General features: G+C 44.0%; 2 protein-coding genes, 1 long non-coding RNA gene and 1 other non-coding gene across 26 annotated transcripts in view; 3 read left to right on the top strand and 1 right to left on the bottom strand.

The window, feature by feature from the left end:
- LOC102162098 (uncharacterized) overlaps window positions 1–5,171 on the top strand; it is a 126,682-nt gene extending 121,511 nt beyond the window's left edge. Inside the window, exon 12 of the long non-coding RNA XR_014838741.1 lies at window positions 4,873–5,171. This is a non-coding gene — a long non-coding RNA (uncharacterized LOC102162098). The remainder of the gene's footprint in view (window positions 1–4,872) is intronic.
- SLC12A2 (solute carrier family 12 member 2) overlaps window positions 1–11,117 on the bottom strand; it is a 92,938-nt gene extending 81,821 nt beyond the window's left edge. For both annotated transcript variants that reach the window (XM_003123899.6, XM_005661615.3), the window contains exon 1: window positions 9,909–11,117. In XM_003123899.6, the coding sequence (XP_003123947.1) occupies window positions 9,909–10,634 (726 nt within the window). In that variant the 5' untranslated portion in view covers window positions 10,635–11,117. The remainder of the gene's footprint in view (window positions 1–9,908) is intronic.
- LOC100516424 (LINE-1 retrotransposable element ORF2 protein) overlaps window positions 10,712–20,742 on the top strand; it is a 77,251-nt gene continuing 67,220 nt past the window's right edge. For all 22 annotated transcript variants that reach the window (XM_085014474.1, XM_085014462.1, XM_085014460.1 and 19 more), the window contains exons 1-2: window positions 10,712–11,854; window positions 18,236–18,317. In XM_085014474.1, coding sequence (XP_084870600.1) covers window positions 10,712–11,695 — 984 coding nt within the window. In that variant the 3' untranslated portion in view covers window positions 11,696–11,854; window positions 18,236–18,317. The remainder of the gene's footprint in view (window positions 11,855–18,235; window positions 18,318–20,742) is intronic.
- LOC146405735 (small nucleolar RNA SNORA31) lies at window positions 18,000–18,122 on the top strand. The gene has a single exon (XR_014839241.1). It is a non-coding gene; the product is annotated as a small nucleolar RNA SNORA31 (small nucleolar RNA).

Genomic DNA, 20,742 nt, shown 5'->3' with positions numbered 1-20,742 from the left:
TGAACTAAACAAACAAAAAACTGCCATGGGTATTTTATTTTATTTGGTCTTTTATCTTTTTAGGGCTGTACCCACGGCATATGGAGGGTCCCAGGCCAGAGGTATAGACGCCAGCCTATACCACAGCCACAGCAACAACAAAGCCAGATCCGAGCCGGGTCTGGACCTACACCACAGCTCACGGCAACACCGGATCCTTAACCCACTGAGCAAGGCCAGAGATTGAACCCGAGTCCTCATGTATACTAGTCGGATTCATTAACCACTGAGCCACGACAGGAACTCCTGTCATGAGTATTTTAAAAAGGGGAACAAAAAAAAAAAAACACAAAAAAAAAACAAAAAAAAAACCCCACCAAAATAGTGAGAACTTACACAGTATTCAACTCTAGGACATTGTATTAACTGGGAGGCAAAATGTTTTTGCTTGGCTCTGTCAGTTATAAGTCCTATGATTTTGGATAGGTTACTTAAGCTTTTTTCTGTCTTAAACTCTAAATGTGCAAAATTGGGGCAATTTGCCTGTCAAATGTCCTTTAGAGAATCTAGATAACACTATAAGGTACATAAAACAGCTTTAAGATCCTCCTGTATTATAATAATTTATCAAGAATAGTTCTATTATTTATTTAACATGTATTGACTGAGGGTCCACAGAGCTTTTAGTCAACTCGAGTTGACGCAAATATCCATGTTAAAAATCTGACTGAAACAAGGGGGCTAAGGGAAAGGGGTCTGTCCTAGACTGGTGAATAAAGGCTTCCTCTCTGAGGAAATAAATCTTAAGACTGAAAAGTCACCAGTGTGGTATGGGGCAGAAGGGAGGAAGAGTTCATGGATAGTGTTATATAAAAAGGCTCTATGGCCAAAGGAAAGACTGTGCCGTTAGGTAACCGAAACACACTGACAAAAAGGTAGGCTAGAGCTGAACAATGCAGGGCCAGTTTTAAGCCCAGGAGAGCATGATCAGTTTTGTTCTAAAAAGATCACTGGGCACAAGAGTCATAGGATAGGAAGGCACGGTGATTAAGGGAAAACCAATCACAAGGCTGCTGATGTGGGACATGCCGCAGTATCGCCTAGGATGGGAGTAGGGAGGGAGAAAATAATGTTGAGGAAATAAAGGTGATACAGAGACCTCAGAACCGGATGTAAAGGGATGAGGAAAAGTAGGAAGAATGATTCCATTTTCTCACTTGCGCAATATGACGAATGGTGGTACCTTTCAGAGACACAGGACACGCTGGAAGAGGGCCTGGCTGGTTTTGTTTTTGAAGAGGGAGGAAGACAATCCTAAGTTTGTGAGTTTGGGGTGTCCTGAGATATGAAGCAACGATGTCCAGTGGCTCTGGATGCCCGGAACTCAGAAAAGGGGTGTTGGTAGGAGACAAAATTTGGGGAATGATTAGCCTATAGGTGATACAGACAGGTGTATACAGAGAGTGAAGATGACAGAAGAAGAAAAGCCAGAATCAAGCCTAGAGGATGGCCAGTTTAGAGACAAAGGAGACTGCAGACAATGGGCTGAAAGGACCAGAGAGGGAGAAGGAAAAGAGAGAGAGTGGCCTTAAAGAAGCCAAGAAAGTCAATCAATAAGATTTCAAAAGAAGATCAAATACTGCTGGAAGGTTGACCACCGCTGGGAAAAAAGGTTTCCTGGAATTGGTGACAAGGATGGAGGACACTGGTGACTTTTAATGAAAACCGTTTTGGTGAAATGATGGGGTTAGAAGCCATACTACAGCACAGGCTGTCAGGATCCTCACAGGTCCTAGAAGTCTTCCTCTTCTGGGGGAATCAAGTTTGCCCTACCAGGCCACCTACCCTCATCAAAGCCCCAAAATGACTCAAAAAATGAACTCTGTTAACTACATCACTGAAGGAACTAATTCACGCGAACCCACCAAACAACCATCTAGAGGTTACTGGATGAACAGCGCATTTCTCAATGTTCAGGAACAGCACAGTGAAAATTTAAAGCAGAGAAATGTCTAAGCCCAAGGGTATTACGAATACACCAGCCACAATCAGCTTTTGCAGAAAGACAAGATGCCACTAAGCCACGCGTGCTTTTCAGACCTTCCCCTTCTTCGAATAGAAATCCCCAAGTCCTCCATGGGCTGCCAGTTATTCAAAATAGCTTTAAGAAAGCACCATTACGAGTCCTAGTGAAAAATGGAAGAATAATAGCCAGTGGAAAATGACAGCTTTCACATTACACTGGAAGACCACTGCAATGTTCTGAACTTCAGTATTTTAAGTAGTTCTCCTGGTCCCTTCCTCACGCCCTCACTTGTGGGAGGCAACCACTAGTTCCCCCTCCCTTTATACTCTATTTGAAACACTACTGGTTCTCATGGTTTTTATGCTACAAATCAAAATCTGTTTTTCTTAGGGTCTATTATTTCACAAACCCGTTGCTGCAATTTTCTAAGTCTCTGCCCCATTATAGAACTAATTTACAAAACGAAAACCAACTCCTGAGTCCACCTCCCAAACGGGCTGTTCTCAGTCTCCCAGCAACAACTCCATAAATAACAACTCCATTCTTAACAGTCTCACCAAACCGTCACCACATCTCAGCAACTCTACCTTTTAAACGTACCCAGCATCTAAACACCTGTCACTGTATCAGACACTGTCACTTTCATCATCCTCTTACCTGAAACACTGCAACAGGCTTCCAACTGCTTTCCTGGCTTCCACTCTTACCACCTTACAGCCTGCTCTCCACACAGCAGAGGGGTGTTTTAAAAATGTAAATCAGGGAGTTCCCATCGTGGCACAGTGATTAAGGAATCCGACTAGGAACCACAAGGTTGCGTGTTCGATCTCTGGCCTTGCTCAGTGGGTTAAGGATCCGGCGTTGCCGTGAACTGTGGTGTAGGTTACAGACGTGGCTCGGATCCTGCATTGCTGTGACTCTGGCGTAGGCCGGTGGCTACAGCTCCGATTAGACCCCCAGCCTGGGAACCTCCATATGCCTCGGGAGCAGCCCAAGAAATGGCAAAAAGACAAAAATAAATAAATAAACAAACAAACAAACAATAAATAAATAAATAAATAAAATGTAAATCAGATCATGTGAACTCCAAGCTCAACACTCTCCAGGACTCCCCACCTCGCTCAGGGTAAAATCCTAAGTCTCTGTCCGGATCTACCAGGCTCTACACTGCTTGCTCCTCACAACTCCTTTTCTAACCCCTCTCCTGTCACCCTCGTGCATGGCCCATCTTGCTGGCCTCTTGCTTCTCTATCATGCCAAGCACACGCCAGCACACTCCCATCTCAAGGTCTGCCTAGAGGGTTCTCCTCCAGGTGTTTATGAGGGTGGATCTTTCACTCCTGTCTAGTGTCTGCTCACACGTCAGCGAGGGCTTCGCTAACTCCCCTAAAAGCGTCCACCCCAGCTATCACCATCTAGCCACCTGAAATTTTCTTCACAGCAGCTACATCTGACTTATTTGTCTACTGCCTTCTACCATTAGAATGAAAGTCCACAGCTCTGCTGTGGTATTTCCAGCACTCAGGACAGGGCTATTGCTGGTGATCAATTAAGATTTGCTGAATACAACTAAATTCATACACATTTCACTTCAGCATGGAACCAATTTCTTCACTACTATATACTTTACAAACACCTATGAAACATGTCATTAAAAATTAGTAAAAACAGGACTTCCTGTCATGGCTCTGTGGTCAATGAATCCGACTAGGAACCATGAGGTTGCGGGTTCGATCCCTGGCCTCGTTCAATGGGTTAAGGATCTGGTGTTGCCGTGAGCTGTGGTGTAGGTCGTAGATGCAGCTTGGATCCCGAGTTGCTGTGGCTGTGGCTGTGGTGTAGCCCAGCAGCTCTAGTTCAGATTGGACCCCTAGCCTAGGAACCTCCATATGCCGTGAGAGTGACCCTCAACACATAAAAACCAGGAAGCACTCTTCTGGTCCTTTAAACTCTGGTCTGACAGGACTGGGAATACAAGAGGGAACACAAAACACACCTGGGAGATACTGATTACAATAGCAGGGTACAGGGGGTTTTTTGCCATCTTTTATTTTTTTTTTTTTTGTCTTTTTGCTATTTCTTTGGGCCGCTCCCGCGGCATATGGAGGTTCCCAGGCTAGGGGTTGAATCGGAGCTGTGGCTGCCAGCCTACACCAGAGCCACAGCAACGCAGGATCCGAGCCGCGTATGTGACCTACACCACAGCTCACGGCAACGCCGGATCATTAACCCACTGAGCAAGGGCAGGGACCGAACCCACAACCTCATGGTTCCTAGTCGGATTCGTTAACCACTGCGCCACGACAGGAACTCCGGTTTTTTGCCATCTTTTAAATCCTCAAGTTTATCTTTCCTTATCTTTCTACAAGTCGCTTAGCATATACTTGGAGAATGTACACAGTCTTACAGGTAAATCAGACTTCAGCTCCTGTGACCTACATTGAGAGCATGGGGCCCTTGGCAAAATTGTCAAACAGTCCAAGTTTGTGCCACACACGGATATTTCTGATCAAGATCCCTCCTTGACTCCTTCCTGGACCTCCTCTGCTGCTTATCCCCAGGGATGTGACCCACTCCTCTTCCTCCAGTTATCTCCAAGGACTCAAGCTCTGAACTGATGTGATTCGTGCTGTGTGAAATTTCTGGTCCAAGAGTCAACACAGCCCACTCAGAGCAGCAGCTACAGTTGTTTAGTGTTGTACTTCAAGTCCTTGTTAAGTGGGAAAAACTGTTCACCCTGACAGACGCCATAAACAAATCTTTAAGAATCTCTGCTCTGCACAGAGATGAATGAGATGCTGGTGAGAGAGACAGGCATGTTAATCCGTAATTACAGCATCACCAGAATTCCTCCTCTTTTCTCTCAGTTACAGAACCTTTCGACTCTCAGGCGGTCAAGGTCGAAAAGAGCTGATGGCAACCCCCAGCATGTCCCCCTCAACGTCCCGGCCACCTCAGAGCAGGCCCAGGGGAGAAGGAGGAAGAAGAGACAAGACGAGCTACTATGCCCTGGCATTCCTCAGAAAAACCTGAGCATGAATTCCCGCTGTACCACTTTCTGTGAGAGTGGTGGCATGTGACTTCTTCAGGTTCTGTGAGCCCATTTTATCATGAGTAACATGTGCTTAAGGCTTATTTCTTAGGAATTAAATGAAAACACCAACAAGCTAAAGGAAACATAAAAAACGCTTGATAAATATATAGCTGCTTCCTTAGCCTTTCCCTTTTTATTACTGAGAGAGGAGAAAATAGACAGGCCATGTACAAAAACTAAACACACCACTAGCAAAAGCCTCCCAAGCCTTGGCCTAAGGACAAGTGTGCAAAGGTATTGCAATCTTTTCTTTTTTTTTTGTCTTTTTAGGGCCGCACCCGAAGCATATGGAGGTTTCCAAGATAGGGGGCGAATGGGAGCTGCAGCTGCCAGCCTACACCACAGCCACAGCAACGCCAGATCCAAGCACGTTGGTTCTTTTGTCTTTTTCTAGAGTCTTTTTCTAGAGCGCGGCATATGGAGGTTCCCGGGCTAGGGGTTGAATGGGAACTACGGCCACAAGCCTACACCACAGCCACAGCCACGGGGGATCTGAACCACGTCTGCAACCTACATCACAGGTCACTGCCACGCTGTATCCCACTGAGTGAGGCCAGGGATCGATCCCCCAACCTCATGATTCCTAGTCAGATTCCTTAACCACTGAGCCACGAGGGAAACTCCCAAGCCGCACTTTTAACCTACACCACAGCTTGTGGCAACGCTGGATCCTTAACCCACTGAGCAAGGCCAGTGATTGAACCCAGAGCCTCACAGATACTAGCTGGGTTCATTAACCACTGAGCCACGACAGGTACTCCCACAACCTTTAAAAACTAATTTAATAATGCTTCAAATCCAGTAGAAACGATAATGGATTCTCCACCACATATTTTTCTCCATTTGATAATTACGTTTTCCGTCACACATGCTGAAGCTCTCCCTCAATTCCTTACTTCTTTGTTTACCTTCCACTTTTCAGTTTCTTCTTGCAGGGACAGGAATCGCTACATGGCTTTTATTCTTTGAAGCACTTAAAAAATCAAGTTGGGGCGGCAGGCTTGAAGAACTTCTGCCTCCTAGCGTCCCTGATACTCCTCTTCTGGCTATTTCGCACCAGCGGAACAGCTCCTTCTTAATTTCCTCTGCTAGTGTCTCCTCAGTTTTCAATAGACCTGTAGACATTCCCCAGGCCCAATGCTGTATCCTGTTTCTGTTCTCCCACCTATCCACTCTCCTCAAGTAATTACGTGCATGACTTTAGGCTATAAATATATATCTATATGCACACGTACATAAGTATACCTGTATACAGACATAAATTTATATACACATAAAATATATCTGTCCCTCCTCCCTCAAAATGACTCTTGGACTAAGATGTCTTGCAGGCTACTCAAAAATAATTCCTTCTTTCCTCCTCAAATCTATTCCTTCTCCAGTCTTTCCCATCTTTGGCAAAATTACCCTCTATTCAGCTACATGAGTCCAAAAACCTAGGGATCAGCTTCTCTTTCACTCCCACATCCAGTCCACGGACATCCAACGCATCCTGCCACCAACCCTTAGTGTCTGCTGTGGGCCACGGTAAAAATTTGAGCAGCCCTGCTTCAATGCTTGCCGCTGACAATCCCTTCTCTATCTGGCACTCAAAAGATGGTAAGGCAAAACAGATCATGTTGCTACCTCATACACAACTCATCCCTTCCTGCTACCTTCATAATAAAATCTATACCAGTATCCATATAGTTCTTTGGATACACCACTCGCCCACAGATCTTCTCAGATTTGGTCCCTTTGACCTGGAATGTTGTTCTGCCCTATCGTTAACTTTGCCTTCAGGTTTCGGCTTCAGTGTCACACTTTGTGAAAAAGGCCTCCCCACACTCAATTAAAATTAGGTCCTATTATATACTTCCTAGCATTCTACACTTTTCTCTCCTAGCACTGAGGGGGGAAAAAAAAAGTTTGTACCTATGTTATTTGTGCAACCATTTGGTTGATGTATGCCTAGACAGAGTTAGTGTTTTGCTAATCACTGCCTCATCCCAAAGTGCCACAGTCATTTGGCCAACACACCTGAGAACTCTTCTCCCTAATGAGTATTTGATAAATGCAGAAGTCATGAGTCCTGGGCCTAGAATGGTTGCATAATATAGCAAAATGCACCACAGTTACTTAACTATTCCCCTTCAGTGGGAGTTCAGGCAAAATACTTTAAAAAGTCAAAGTGTGGGCGTGCCCCCCTCCCCAAAAAAGGTCACCTTGCTGGACAAAGGAATCCAAGTAGAAAAAGACAATCAAGGGAGTTCCCTGGTGGCCTAGCGATTAAGGATCTGGCATTGTCACTGCTGTGGCTTGTGTTCTATCCCTGGCCTGGTAATTTCTGCAAGCCGAAGGCACCGCCCCCCCCCACTCCAAAAAAACCCTAACTAAATAAATAAATGAAAAGAAAAAGACAATATAATCCTTTCCCCTAATAAGTTTCTGGAGTGCTTTTCTTTTACTTCTTTTGTTCTTCCATAGTTCCTAGCACAGGGTTAGATCCATGGTAGATACGAAAGCACTTAGTGACCGAAGGAGACATCATGACAGCCAATCCAGAACTAAGATTAAATGTTATAGAAATCTAAAATTAGGATTTCACTAGGACCACAAGCACAGAAAAAGTTTTAAGGAGTAAGAGTCAATCTAGACAAAGTGAAGAACAAGTTTCGGGAATCTAACAAACCTATACTATCAGCCCTCTCCTGCCCTCCTTCGACAGCGGTTTATCTGTAGCCAGATTTGTACTCCCTAACATGACATGTCTCTTAAGCCATCTGCTAAATTCTAAACAGAATTACCTTCAAGATGAGGTTCTATGCTCACTTACCCTAATAAACCTTTTTCGATGCCTGAATAGTAGAAGGTAAGAAAACGACAAAGAATTCATTATACTACCTGCTGCATAAATGAAGCGTTGAACAGAACATTTTAGATACTATATTCATCTAATAATGTAGAAATTGAAGAATCTAAAACTAAAATCCTAAATTTATGTACTTTTGAAGGGCCAATGTAAGATTGAAATAATAACTACAAAGCCATTAGTTTGCACTAAGCAGGGGCCTTTTCCCCCAATCTTCGAAATAACCCTGAAAGGTAAAGAGGTAATAAGGTAAGCTGAGGCTGAGAGGCTGGGTGACTTCATCAACTATATACCTAAACAATACAAGTGTTCTTTTTTAGACAATGAACTAACCAAAAACACCAAACAAGAAAAAACCTGAAGTTCTGGAGAACTTTAGTATTGAGATAATTTAAAATAACAAAAACTTTCCTAGGAAGTGCACCCCATCCAGGTATATAGAATTCTCCAATGAAAAAAGTCTTTAAGACTTATAGGTAAACAGAGACTGTTTTACTACCAAACTACAGGGCTTTAGTGGTATAAATCTGAAAATATCTATATAATATTTTCAATAATAAAAATGCTCTAAGAAAGAGTATATAATCTAAGAGCTTTCTAATCTATTAGATCTTATAAGGATTTTGAGTTTTAAAAGGAAAAATAATGGATGAAACTACAGAAATATGAATAAATGTTTTAAAAATAGTTTTTCTTCTGAAATGACAAAATACCACATCAGAATAAAAGGAGTAGTATTATTCAAAGCTAAATGATGTCAGGCTTTTAAACAATCAATAAGCTGTAAGGGTTGGGACCTCAGTAATTATTTCAACCATATGAATGCTACATTATCAAACACTGGGACAAGTACAGTCTTGTGTGAAATGACTACTGGAGATCAAATAAGCATATACGAAATAAATAACATACTTTCTGTTTTTAAACTTTTTAACACCACAATCATGTCAACCTATGTGGTACTAATTCTTAGCACACACACTTCCATCAGTGTAGCCATTATACACTTGTAAAGGCAGACTTCAAGTAATCCCAACTCATAAAAATAAAGTTAAACATTAATCACATCTCAAAAGCATCAATGTTATCTCAAAATAACGATTTTGTTCCCTGAAGAAACTGGGCCATACAGAAATCAATAGAGTTTATAGGGATGGCTTTCTGTTCACCAGGTATAACTACTTATAAAAGACCCCAGAAGGTCTTTCTGGAAATCCTCCACAGAAAAAAAAATAATTCTATTTATCTCTCTCTCTCTCTTTTAGACTCTGCTCCCCCCCCCCCCCCCGCCACTTAACCCTCTTCCAAAAGGTTTAGGTTATAAAAAAGTGAATTTAGGCCGTAATCAGAAACAGCTTGCCCCAAGACCTAAGATTTCTATGATCTTTGCATAGTCAAGATTGCAGGAATTGAGACTTAATAATTCATAGACCACAAACACACCCTGGTAAGATTTTTCCCTTCAAACACTTATATCCCCACTCTTGGGAACCCTAATGGGTGTACATAAGCCATATAGTACAACCTTTTAAAAAGGACACCGACGGTAGGTGGATGATCTCCACGCTCTCCAGAGAGAAGTCCTCACCTAAACCTCCTGCACATTCCCTTCTGGGGCTTTAAAGCACAACTGTCATTCAGAAGAATGGTAATTGTTTAAGCGTGGGTGAGGAGGGAAAAAAAACCGTACGCAAGATATATAACTGGATGGGAAAGGTTGTTAAATGCAGTCTCTCCGGTATCACGTAACTAGCCCAACCCGCTGCAAACTTTTAAGAGATTAAGTTACATTCTTCTGCAATTCCACCCTTGACAGCTGAATCCAGAGATGCCAGCGAGTCATGCACGTCCATTCCCACCGCTTCACCCGCGGGTGCGCGACTATAACCCACGGTCAGCGAGGGCTAGTGGCTGGGGGAAGCAGGCAGGGCTGCAGAGAGAGGGCCAGGGGAGCTCACCTTTTCCAGCTCATCATGAAGCTCTGCCAGGCTGGGCCGGAGCAGCTTCTCACCCAGCTGCGCCGCTGTGTGCCGGTAGTGGTCGATCCTGGGCACGGCGTCCATAGTGTTGTGGCCGAAGGTGCGCAGGTAGTAGGTGTTGGTGTGGGTGTCATAGTAGTAGTGCTGGTGGTGCCCACTGCCGCCACCGCCGCCCGAGTGCAGGCTGCTCCCCTCGCTCAGCACTGTGTCCCCGCCGTTCTGGAAGCTCACGTTGGGCCCTTCGCCGCCGATCCCCGCCGCATCCGACATGCTCTCATCCGCCGACGAAGAGGCAGCCGGGTCCACGAAGTTCACACGGAAACGGCCCTTGGCTTCCTCGCTGCCTTTGGCTAGACCGCTTTCGCCGTTGGCTTTCCCGTCTGCCGGGGTCTCCTTGCCGCCCGCGCCAGCGCTAGCAGCCGCCGCCGCCCGCCCGGCATTCTCCGAAACCAGATCCACCTGGAAGCGGCTCTGGCTCGGGGTGGGCCCCAAGGGTCTGCCCAGTCCGTCCCCGGCCGCCGCGGCACCCTCCCCGCGCACCCCGCCGCCACCCCGGCTCGCAGCCGCAGCATCCTCAGGCACTGAGGGCACCGCCGTGCCGGGCAGGTCCACCCCGGCGGCAGCCAGCGCGGCGGCTGGAGGCGTCTCCCCACCCGCCGCCAGCCTCGGGGCGCCGGGGGAGGGCGCCTTGGGCCCCGGCTCCATCTCCGCCCGACCCCCGGCGGACCGAGAGAGCCTGGCGGACCTCGCGGACTGCACGCCCTCCGCACCCCTGGCCGGCGATGGTTGCGGCCGCAACGCCAGGTAAGGGAGTCGCTCTCCCAGTCGCGCTCGCGGCCGCTAGCCCGGGCCGGCACGAACGCCTCCGACAGGCGAGTCTGCGCGCGAGTGCAGCAGCCGCGGGGCGGTCCCCGCTGTTTAAAGCCTCGGCGGGGCCGCGGTGGTGGCGGCTCCGGCTGCTGCACGCGGGAGGCGGGGCCCGCGGCTCCTCCGCCTCTCAGCCCGCCCACCCGCGATCCCGCAGTGGCGCGCAGCGGAGACTCTCTCGGTGCCAGGCTCCAGCGCGATCCAACGCAGGAATCGCGTCCGGCCAGTCCACGCCGGGCCTCGGGCAGCACGAGCAGCACAGTCCGGGAGCGGTCGGGCGCCGCCTCGTTGTCGTCTCCGGGAAGATCTCCGCGTCGCTTCCTCCTCTTCCGTCGTCCTCCTCCAACCCCTCCACCTCCCTCCCCCGCCCCGCTCTGCGGCGGAGAGGAACGGGCCCCCCGGCCGCCTCCCTCTCTCCCCGCCCCTGGGACCGCGCGTCAGTGGGCCGGCAGCCCAGGCCACGGCAACTCGGGCTGCGGACGGTGCCCGGCCGGGCCGGCGAAGGGGAGCGCTGCCCCTGCCTCGGCACACGCTTATTGCTGATGTTCCAGCGACAGCTGCCACCGCGGTGGTGGCCCCGGAGAGTATCGCCTGCTCCTTTTTTTGGTTTTTTTTTTTTTTTTTTTTTTTTTACGTTTCTGAGCTCTCAGTATTGGACCCAGCCGGCGAGATCTCGCGAGATGCTGCAGGACTACCCGGCCGCTTCCCCTGCGGCGCGTGGTACCCGAGGCGATGCCGGTGCCGCTAACCGCCCTGCTCTCCTGCGGGTGATGTCTGGGGCTTTCTTCTTGGGCCCGCAGGTGCTTCCGGAGTTGGGGGCAAGGTGCACCCTCCAGCAAGGCCTGGCCTTGCTAGGAGCTCTGGACCGCCGCGAATCCCCTCACCCACTCCAGGCCTGAGCCTAGAGGGAGGCAGGATTTCCTCTGGGCTGCCTTTGAGGCGTTTACCCGCCTGGCAGCGTTAGATTTGCATAACCAGATACGAATTCCAGTGGAGATGCAGTGGGTGTGTCTGCATTTCCGATTACACCATCATTTTAAAAGCTGTGATGTTCGAAGGTGAGAAAGGAGCCTTTTTAACTTGTAGCATTTCCCCCCCCAAAATAGGAAACAGCATATAAATGAATACACTGAAAGCAATAACTAACCGTGGACTACTAACTAGGAAGTTTTGACGTGCTTGGGGTATGAAGAATTGGGCTATTTCAAGTAAAACATAAAGGTACTCTTTTCCTGTGCAGGCCTACTTGTAAAATGTAGGGGAATATAATTACTTGAACTTTTTTAGCAGTAGAATATATTTTTAACCTAAATGCAACCCACAGCCCTGCATAAAGTCATATAACCATGAAGGGCTTTTTCCATCCATTTGTCTTTTATTTTTGTATTGATATTTATGTAGTTTTAAATTTTATTTTGGGGGATAATAACTTCCTTTGCTGAATCCTGGAAGCATGATCAAGTAGACACAAGTTTGCAGAGTTGTTTGGAATTACCAAACTACCCCCCTCAAAAAAAAAAAAAAAAAAAAAAGAGCTGCAACCAGTCAGTCTTCAAAAAATTATTCTAAAGATTTTATTTGACATTCACAACTTTTCATCTCAGTTTATTATTTCTGTTGTAAATATGAGAAGAGAAAGGAACCGCTTTTGGGTCATGTGGCTACTGTTTTAAAAGCCCCTCATGAACTTTAGCAGCAGAGAAAACCTAGACGGGGCCAGTGCAATCAGGTGGTCCTTGAAGTGCTATAGCTTCTACTACAGGATTGCTGCCTTAGTAGCTGATCAGTATGGTACCTTTCAGCTCCAGAGCTGAGCTAATTTCACTGCTGTGGGAACTCAACATTCGTGGATCTAAACAAATGCAGAGCCCCTGCTAGGAGGTGCTCTGTGTTAGGGGGATACAGTGATAGGCAAAAACAGACAATCCTTTCTCTCCTGGAGCTCATAGTCTAGTGAGAGAGAGGCAGTAAACAAGATAAATAGGTAAAATATGTAGCAGGCTTGAGAAAGGGGCATGGGATGTGTGTGTACAATGGAGGTAGTAAAATTGTTCACAGGAGAGCCCCCGTGAGAAGATGGCATTGGAGTGTGGAAATGAGTGATGAAAGTGTTTTGGAAGTATTTTGGGGAAAGAGTGTTCTAAGCAGAGGAAACGCCAAGGTTCAAAGGGGAGAGTGTGCCTGAAATGTTCATGGAATTACATGTAAGCCAGTGTGACTGATGCTGCAAGGATGGAGAGAATCAAAGGCCATTAGGTCCAAGAGTTTGGGGGTTGGGGACATGACAGACTAGAATATGTAGCTCCTCTTTGGCTCTTGGAAGGTCTTTGGCTTTTACTGAGTGGGATGGTGTATCAGCTTGGGCTGCCTTCTCACTTTGTCCTCATATGGTAGAAAGAGAACTCTGATGTCTCTTCTCTTGGGTACCAGTTCTGTCTGATCAGGGCTCCATCCTTGTGACCTCATTTAATCTTCATCACCTCCGTAAAGGCAGTCACATGGATTAGCACTTCAACGTAAGGATTTGGGGGAGACACAATTCAGTCTCTAGCAGATGGTCAGTTATTGGAGGGTCTGAGTAGAGAAATAAAATGATGTGATGATATTCAAAGGATCAGTCTAGCTGCCTTGTAAATACACAAGAGGGTAAGCGGTGGTGATAAAGAAGCAAGAAGATGTATTAAGAGGTATTGCTACCATCCCGGAAATGATGGTGTGGCTTTGACCCCTGTGTGTATGGAAATGGAAGCAAAGTGGTCAAACTCTGGGGAGGCTGTAGAATTTGCTGATGAATGTGGAGTACTGAAGAGAACCCAAGGAGTTTGCTGTGAGCAACTGGAAGAATAGTATAGCTATTTTCTGAGATGGAGATAATGAATGGAACAGGCTAGGGCTGGAGGAACATTGGGAGCCCAGTCTGATATGTCTGTTGGAGGAAATAAATGTATAGTAACAATAAATAGCAGCCACTCATAAATGTGTGATTGCAAACCAAGAGTTCTAGGACAGAGAAGACTATGGTACAATGAGAATGTGAAATAGAGGGACCAGACTTAGAGAGGAAATGACTTGTCAGCTGATGTCCAAAGGGTGATTAGAATTAAACTAGAACTGGGGTTGGGGGGCGGTTTCAGAAAAGAGAAGTATTGTGAGCAGTAGCCCTCTTAGAGTGAACACGGCCTGTCTCGGGGGTTTGAAGCCAGTTTGATTAAAGCAGAGGGATTAGAGGACAAGAGTGACAAAAGATAAGTCTATTTATTCTAAAAGCCCCGTAAAACCATTAATGGGTTTCCAGGGAGATGGGGGTGGGGGTGGGGGCACATAATTAGATATACATTTATTAAAAGTCTCTAGTTATATTGTGGGCAGAAGATTGGTGAGCATCAAGAGTAAGTATGGAAAGACAGGATACAATTTCAGTAATTTAGGCATCAGATAATAGCAATAATAGTAACTAACATTTGGAGTTCCCGTTGTGGCTCAGTGGTTAACAAACTGGACTAGCATCCATGAGGACACAAGTTCAATCCCTGGCCTTATTCAGCGGGTTAGGGACCCAGCATTGCTGTGAACTGTGGTGTAGGTGACAAATGTGGCTTGGATCTCTTGGTGGCTGTGGCTGTGGTGTAGACTGGCAGCTATAGCTCTGATTCGACCCCTAGCCTGGGAACCTCTGTATGCCACGGGTGTGACCCTAAAAAGACAAAAAAAAAAAAAAAATAGTAGCTAACATTTATAGGGAATTTATGTCCTGTATACTGTTAAGCTGTATATTCATAATCTTATTTAATTCTTACAACACTATGGATAAAATCATAGTTTTGTACCTATTTCCTGGGTAAGGAAAAAAGTTTAAGAAACTTGTCTGAGGTGGAGTTCCTGTTGTGGGCTTAGCGGGTTAAGAACCAGACATAGTGTCCATGAGGATGCAGGTTCAATCCATGTCCTCGCTCAGAGGGTTAAGGATCTGGTGTTGCCACAAGCTGTGGCATAGGTCGAAGATGCGGCTCAGATCTGTTGTGGCTGTGGTGTAGGCTGGCAGTTGCAGCTTTGCTTCAACCCCTAGCCTGGGAACTTCCCTATGCCACAGGTGCAGCAGTAAAAAGAGAAGAAAGAAACTCATCTCAGGTCGCTCAGCCAAAACCAAGATTTGAATCCAGGAAAATTTCTCCCCTAATCCAAGCTATAGGAGTTTGAATTCTGGGGGATGCAGGGATGTAAAGAAAGGGAAAAAGAGATATGGGTGCTTAAGCGATAACTCAGAGGACTTGGATATGGATTGAAACAATGAGGGAAAACAAAGGATAACCCGAGTTCTCTAACTCGTTCACCTAGAGTGAGATGTAGTGACATTCGTGAGAAAGAGAGCATTCTAAAGTTAGGTTTGGAGATGACTGTAAGAAATTTGGTCTTGGGCATTTGGGGCCTGAGCTACCTTTGAGACATCCAAGTGAAAATTAAAGTATTAGGATGGAGTTCCCTGGTGGTTGAGCAGGTTAAGGATCTGGCGTCACTGCTATGGTTTGTTCACTGCTGTGGTTACAGGTTTGATTCCCAGCCCTGGAACTTTTGTATGCCACAGGCGCAGCCAAAAAAAAAAAAAAAAAAAAAAAAAAAAAAAAAAAAAAAAAATCATTTGGCTACATGGGTCTCATGCTCAAAACAGAAGTTTGTAAGAGAGGAGAGTACAAATGCAAGGGTCTTCTGCAAGGAAAGAATTACTGACAGCATGGTCATGTCTACAGTCCCCCAGGAAGATGCTCTCGAGCAGAGTGTTGGAAGTGTTCTGTATTATTATGGCCCAATACAAGAGCCATCGGTTTTGAGCCCTTCAAATTCCTATTGCAACTGAGGAACTGAATTTGTTTGTTTGTTTGTTTTAAGTTTTTTTAAATAGCTCCATGGGCTAGTGGCTAAATAGAGTTAAAAAGGCCTAGGGCCCAGCTTTGTGTGATTCTAGCATTCAATGACTAGACTAAAGCAGAAGTGGCGTGGGAGATGAAAACCAGATGAAGGTATTTTCACAGTAGGGTCAGCTGTGTTAACCTGGGCTGAGAGGTGGAGAAAGATGGGAGGTGAATATATATTACATATAGTAACATGTATTAGCTAACATTATGAGAGGATAATGGGAGAAGGTACAAGGGTTCTAGGAAAGAGAATCAAAGTATGCATGTGAAACTTCTAGAAACACTGTCAGGAGAGGTCTCCTGTCATTCACTGTTAGCAAACACCAGACTTAGAGGCTAACTTGGAGAACAGACTTGTTGCAAGGGCCATAATGGAGGAGTAGCCCGATCATTTTGCTCACATTCCCCTTTCGCCAAGAAGTCAGTCGTAGAACATATATGTATCAATGTTCTCGGAACGATATGTTAAGTGTATTTAGAATTTTAGGGCTGTTGTTCCAAGCCTGTCATCTCACAGATGCTAAAATGTCCTAAAAGGAAATGAAAATTTTTAGACTTGAAACTTTGTATTTTGCAGCTTTAAAACATGCGAGGTACAAAACCATTTAGAGCCTTTAGCATCACCTTTTTTTGTTTGAAATTACAGTGAGTTATAGTTCAATATGCTTGCTGTGCTCACGTGCTGCTGGGTTTTGTTTTCCTTTTTTACTAGCTAGAAGCAGAGTATAGATTAGGTATTGGTATTTCCCTTGAGGAATTAAGTTGTTATTTTATCATGAAAAAAAAAATTTACCCTAGAGCAGCTAGTGTGTGCCGTAAATGTTATAATTTTGTTTTCTTATCTAAGTCCAATCACATTCTTCTTAAATTAAAAGTATTATAAATATTTAAGTCAGTCATAGAATTAAACATTAATCCAAATCTATGCTTTTTATCTAAATACTAAATAAATTAATATTTGTAAATTATGTCTTTCAAAAAAGATGGCCAAAGATTTTGTTGAATTTAAATCTTTTGTTTTGCTTATGCAAGCAGTAAATTCATGACAAATGCATTTAAAATAATCACATTATGTCTTTTCTCGTACCCTGCTTCTACCTTTACATGTGTTTGTCAAAAAGCAAATCAAGGGGAGTTCCCATCGTGGCGCAGTGGTTAACAAATCCGACCAGGAACCATGAGGTTGCGGGTTCGGTCCCTGCCCTTGCTCAGTGGGTTAACGATCCGGCGTTGCCGTGAGCTGTGGTGTAGGTTGCAGACGTGGCTCGGATCTCTCGTTGCTGTGTCTCTGGTGTAGGCCGGTGGCTACAGCTCCAATTAGACCCCTGGCCTGGGAACCTCCATATGCCGCGGGAGCGGCCCAAGAAATAGCAAAAAGACCAAAAAAAAAAAGCAAATCAAGGAAATTACATTCACCCAAATTTTGTATTGGAAAAGTTCTTTTCCGTCTGTACTAATTTACTTCTAATTCTGCAGGCTTTCAACATTTGCAAACTTTAAAGTTCAAAATTGTTACCAAATATGAATGTGTTGGAGTTCCCGTCGTGGCTCAGCGTTAGCTCAGCGGTTAGCGAACCCGACGAGCATCCATGAGGACACCAGTGCTATCCCTGGCCTCATTCAGTGGGTTAAGGATCTGGCGTTGCGGAGAGCTGTGGTGTCTGAGCGCTGCTCAGATCCCGAGTTGCTGTGGCCTTGGTGTAGGCCAGCAGCTGTAGCTCCGATTGGACTCCTAGCCTGGGAACCTCCATATACCTTTGGTGCAGCCCTAAAAGACAAACAGACCAAAAAAAAAAAAGAAAGAAAGAAAGAAAGAAATTAATAATGTCAAGTAAATATTTTTACAAGATAGCTAAGTGGTCTCCATAACTAGAGTGCCTGGATTTGAATCTCAGCTTCACCAGTCACTAGTCATATGACCTTGGGCTAGTGTGAACTCTGTGCCCCAGTTTCCTCATCTGTAAAATAGAGATAATCATGGTAGCTTAACTCCTAGAGTTATGAGGTGTACATAAATTACTCTCTCTGAGGTGCTCAGGGTACATGGTAAGCCCTAAAATACAAATGGTAAATAATTGTTTACAACATTTAGTGTCATAGTGAAATTAGAAAATGGTGCTAAGTCAAAACTTTTAAATTGTATCTTTTTTTTGGTGCGTGTGTCCCTTTTTAACACGTTATGGTAGTACAGTTGAATTGCAATGTTGTGTTGGTTTCAAGTGTATGGCAAAGTGAATCAGTCGTACATGCCCTTTCATCCATTCTTTTTCAGATTCACTTAAGTTTTTAAATTGTGCTTTTTTGGAGCAGTTACTATCTGCTACTCAGGTTTCCACTACAGATGCAAGAAGAAGGCATCCTCATGTTTTCTGTCTGTCTGATTGTGGCAGCCCGGATTGAATGGAGGAATACAGGGGGAAAAATTAAAAATAAATAAATAAATAAATTGTGCTTTTCGTTTTGATTTTAAGAAGCTTTTGCATGATTTTTGAGTAGCATGTAAAAACTATTTTTTTTTCCCTGTTGCAGATTTGGAGTTTTAAAAGCAGTTTTTACTGTCATTATTTTGCTGTGTCTTAATTTGGAAGATGGAACAACAGCCCAGACTGAGGTGAATAATCCTAAATTCTTTTTCTCCTACTATGCCTTATAAAACTAATTGTGACTAAGACCATTATGTGTGAAATGGATGTTACATACTGAAGTATGCTATAGGAATAGTTTGCCTGTATTTCACTATACTTTCCCCCAAATGAAGGTTTAAAACACATCAACACTTAACAAAACACACACACCTTTACGAAGTCAAATATTATAATGTATCCCATAACTAAATTACATACCTACATTTTCTTCACTCTTAATGAAAAAATGTAATTTTTTATCCTCCATTATATTCCTTAATGATTACTCCATTTTCGATTTTCAAAGAGCCACAAGTGTAATCAAGATATGTTTTTGTAATTAAGATGCCTGAAATTCAATAAGCATAAATATGGAAGAGATCTTATAGGATTATGCAGTAATACCCTATTTTGAGGAATAGACTAATTGTTCTACCTTGGACACCTGAAAAAAACAAACTTTTTTTTGGTTAGTAACCATATTCTTATGGTTAGAAATCCTTACAGCCGTATTATTAGGCGTGTGATAAATGTCTCAGCCAGACTGTGAGCACATGACCAATACTTATTAAGAACAGTATATTCTTTCTAACGGCTAAATTGAATTATTTTTCTAACAATTCGAAGTTTTTGCTTCATGACCTATTCTTCAGAGGTTGTGGTAACTCATAAAAATGTAGGGTTATTTTTGGTTTTATTTTCTAAATGATTTCCTTTTGCGTGTCATTATAGAGCGAAATTTCTAAGTACGTAATTATTTTTATTGCTTTCCTCTGGGCTCTTTCCAAGTAATTTAATCTTCCTTATATGTGGGCCAAAACTATTAAGTTCAGTATTCCACTTTAAAAAAAAAAACAAACAAACAGCATTTCCTGTCGTGGCTCAGCGGTAATGAAGGCAACTTGTATCCATGAGGATGCGGGTTCAATCTCCAGCCTCACTCAGTGGATTAGGATCTGGCGTTGCTGTGAGCTGTGGTATAGTCATAGATTCGGCTTAGATTCCACATTTCTATGGCTGTGGTGTAGGCTGGGAGCTGCAGCTCTGATTGGACTCCTAGGCTGAGAACTTGCATATGCCGAGGGTATGGCCCTAAAAAAACAAAAAAAAAAAACCCAAAAAACAAAAAAAAAACCCAACTGATGCTTATAAAGGAAAAGACAGATTTTTACAGTTTAAGTAATTGTTTTTGCTTAAAGCTGGGTCATCACATCGGAAATCATATATTGACCTGAGTACCAACTCTTCTGATTAGTCAAAATGTTTTTCGGAGTTCCCTTTATGGCCCAGGGGAAACGAATCTGACTAGTATCCATGAGGAAGAAGGTTCGATTCCTGGCCTCGCTCAGTGGGTTAAGGATCCAGCATTACCATGAACTGTGGTGTAGGTTGCAGATGAGGCTCGGATCCTGCATTGCTGTGACTGCGATATAGGCCGGCAGCTACAGCTCCAATTTGACCTTTAGCCTAGGAACTTCCCATGTGCCTTGAGTGCGACCCTAAAAAGACAAAAGTTTTTTGTTTTTTAAGATTTCGAACTGAATGTCCACCTCTATTTCAACCAGTTTCTAAAGACATAAAATTCTAGAATATATATAAATTTAAAAATCCGCATTTAGGAGGTCAATTAGATATTTATGATATTTTCCTAATTATAAAGGTTTCATGTAGAAGTCATAGGAACAATCAAAGGTAAATAGTACTTATAATGCTATCATCCTAAAATAGCATTTACCTTTCGGTTTTTGATGTTACAAAAAGATTGTATGTTTTGTAATTTTTAAAACTTAACAGTGACACGAACATCTTTCTCTATATAATTATCTTGGGCTGAATAGCATTTACCTTTCGGTTTTTGATGTTACAAAAAGATTGTATGTTTTGTAATTTTTAAAACTTAACAGTGACACGAACATCTTTCTCTATATAATTATCTTGGGCTGAATGTGTCCTAATGGATTCATAATATTGCATCATTTGGACTTTCTGTAATTCACTGCATCTGTCACCTATTTTTTAATGCTTAGTTCATTTCCTTCATAAATATAGCAAGTAATACTGCATTGAATATCTTTTGCGTGTAACTTAATTTATAATTGATCATTTCCTTTTTTTTTTTTTTTTTTCTGTCTTTTTAGAGCCACACCTGCAACATATGGAGGTTCCCAGGCTAGGGATCAAGTCAGAGCTGTAGCTGCTGGCCTACACCACAGCCACAGCAACACAGGATTCAAGCCTTGTCTATGACCTACACCACAGCTCACAGCAATGCTGGATCCTTAACCCACTGAGCAAGGCCAGGGGTCGAACCCACATCCTCATGCATACTAGCCAGGTTCTTTAGCACTGAGCCAACACAAGGAATTCCAGAAGGACAGAATATTAAAGGACCTTACTGTCTCAACCAGATTA

Source organism: Sus scrofa, chromosome 2 (assembly GCF_054392235.1).
Source record: "Sus scrofa isolate SSC_HxYL_T2T_F1_AM1 chromosome 2, Sscrofa_HxYL_maternal_Yorkshire_Landrace_v2.0, whole genome shotgun sequence".
Taxonomy (NCBI): Eukaryota; Metazoa; Chordata; class Mammalia; order Artiodactyla; family Suidae; genus Sus; species Sus scrofa.
This window is presented reverse-complemented; position numbering and strand designations above follow the sequence as displayed.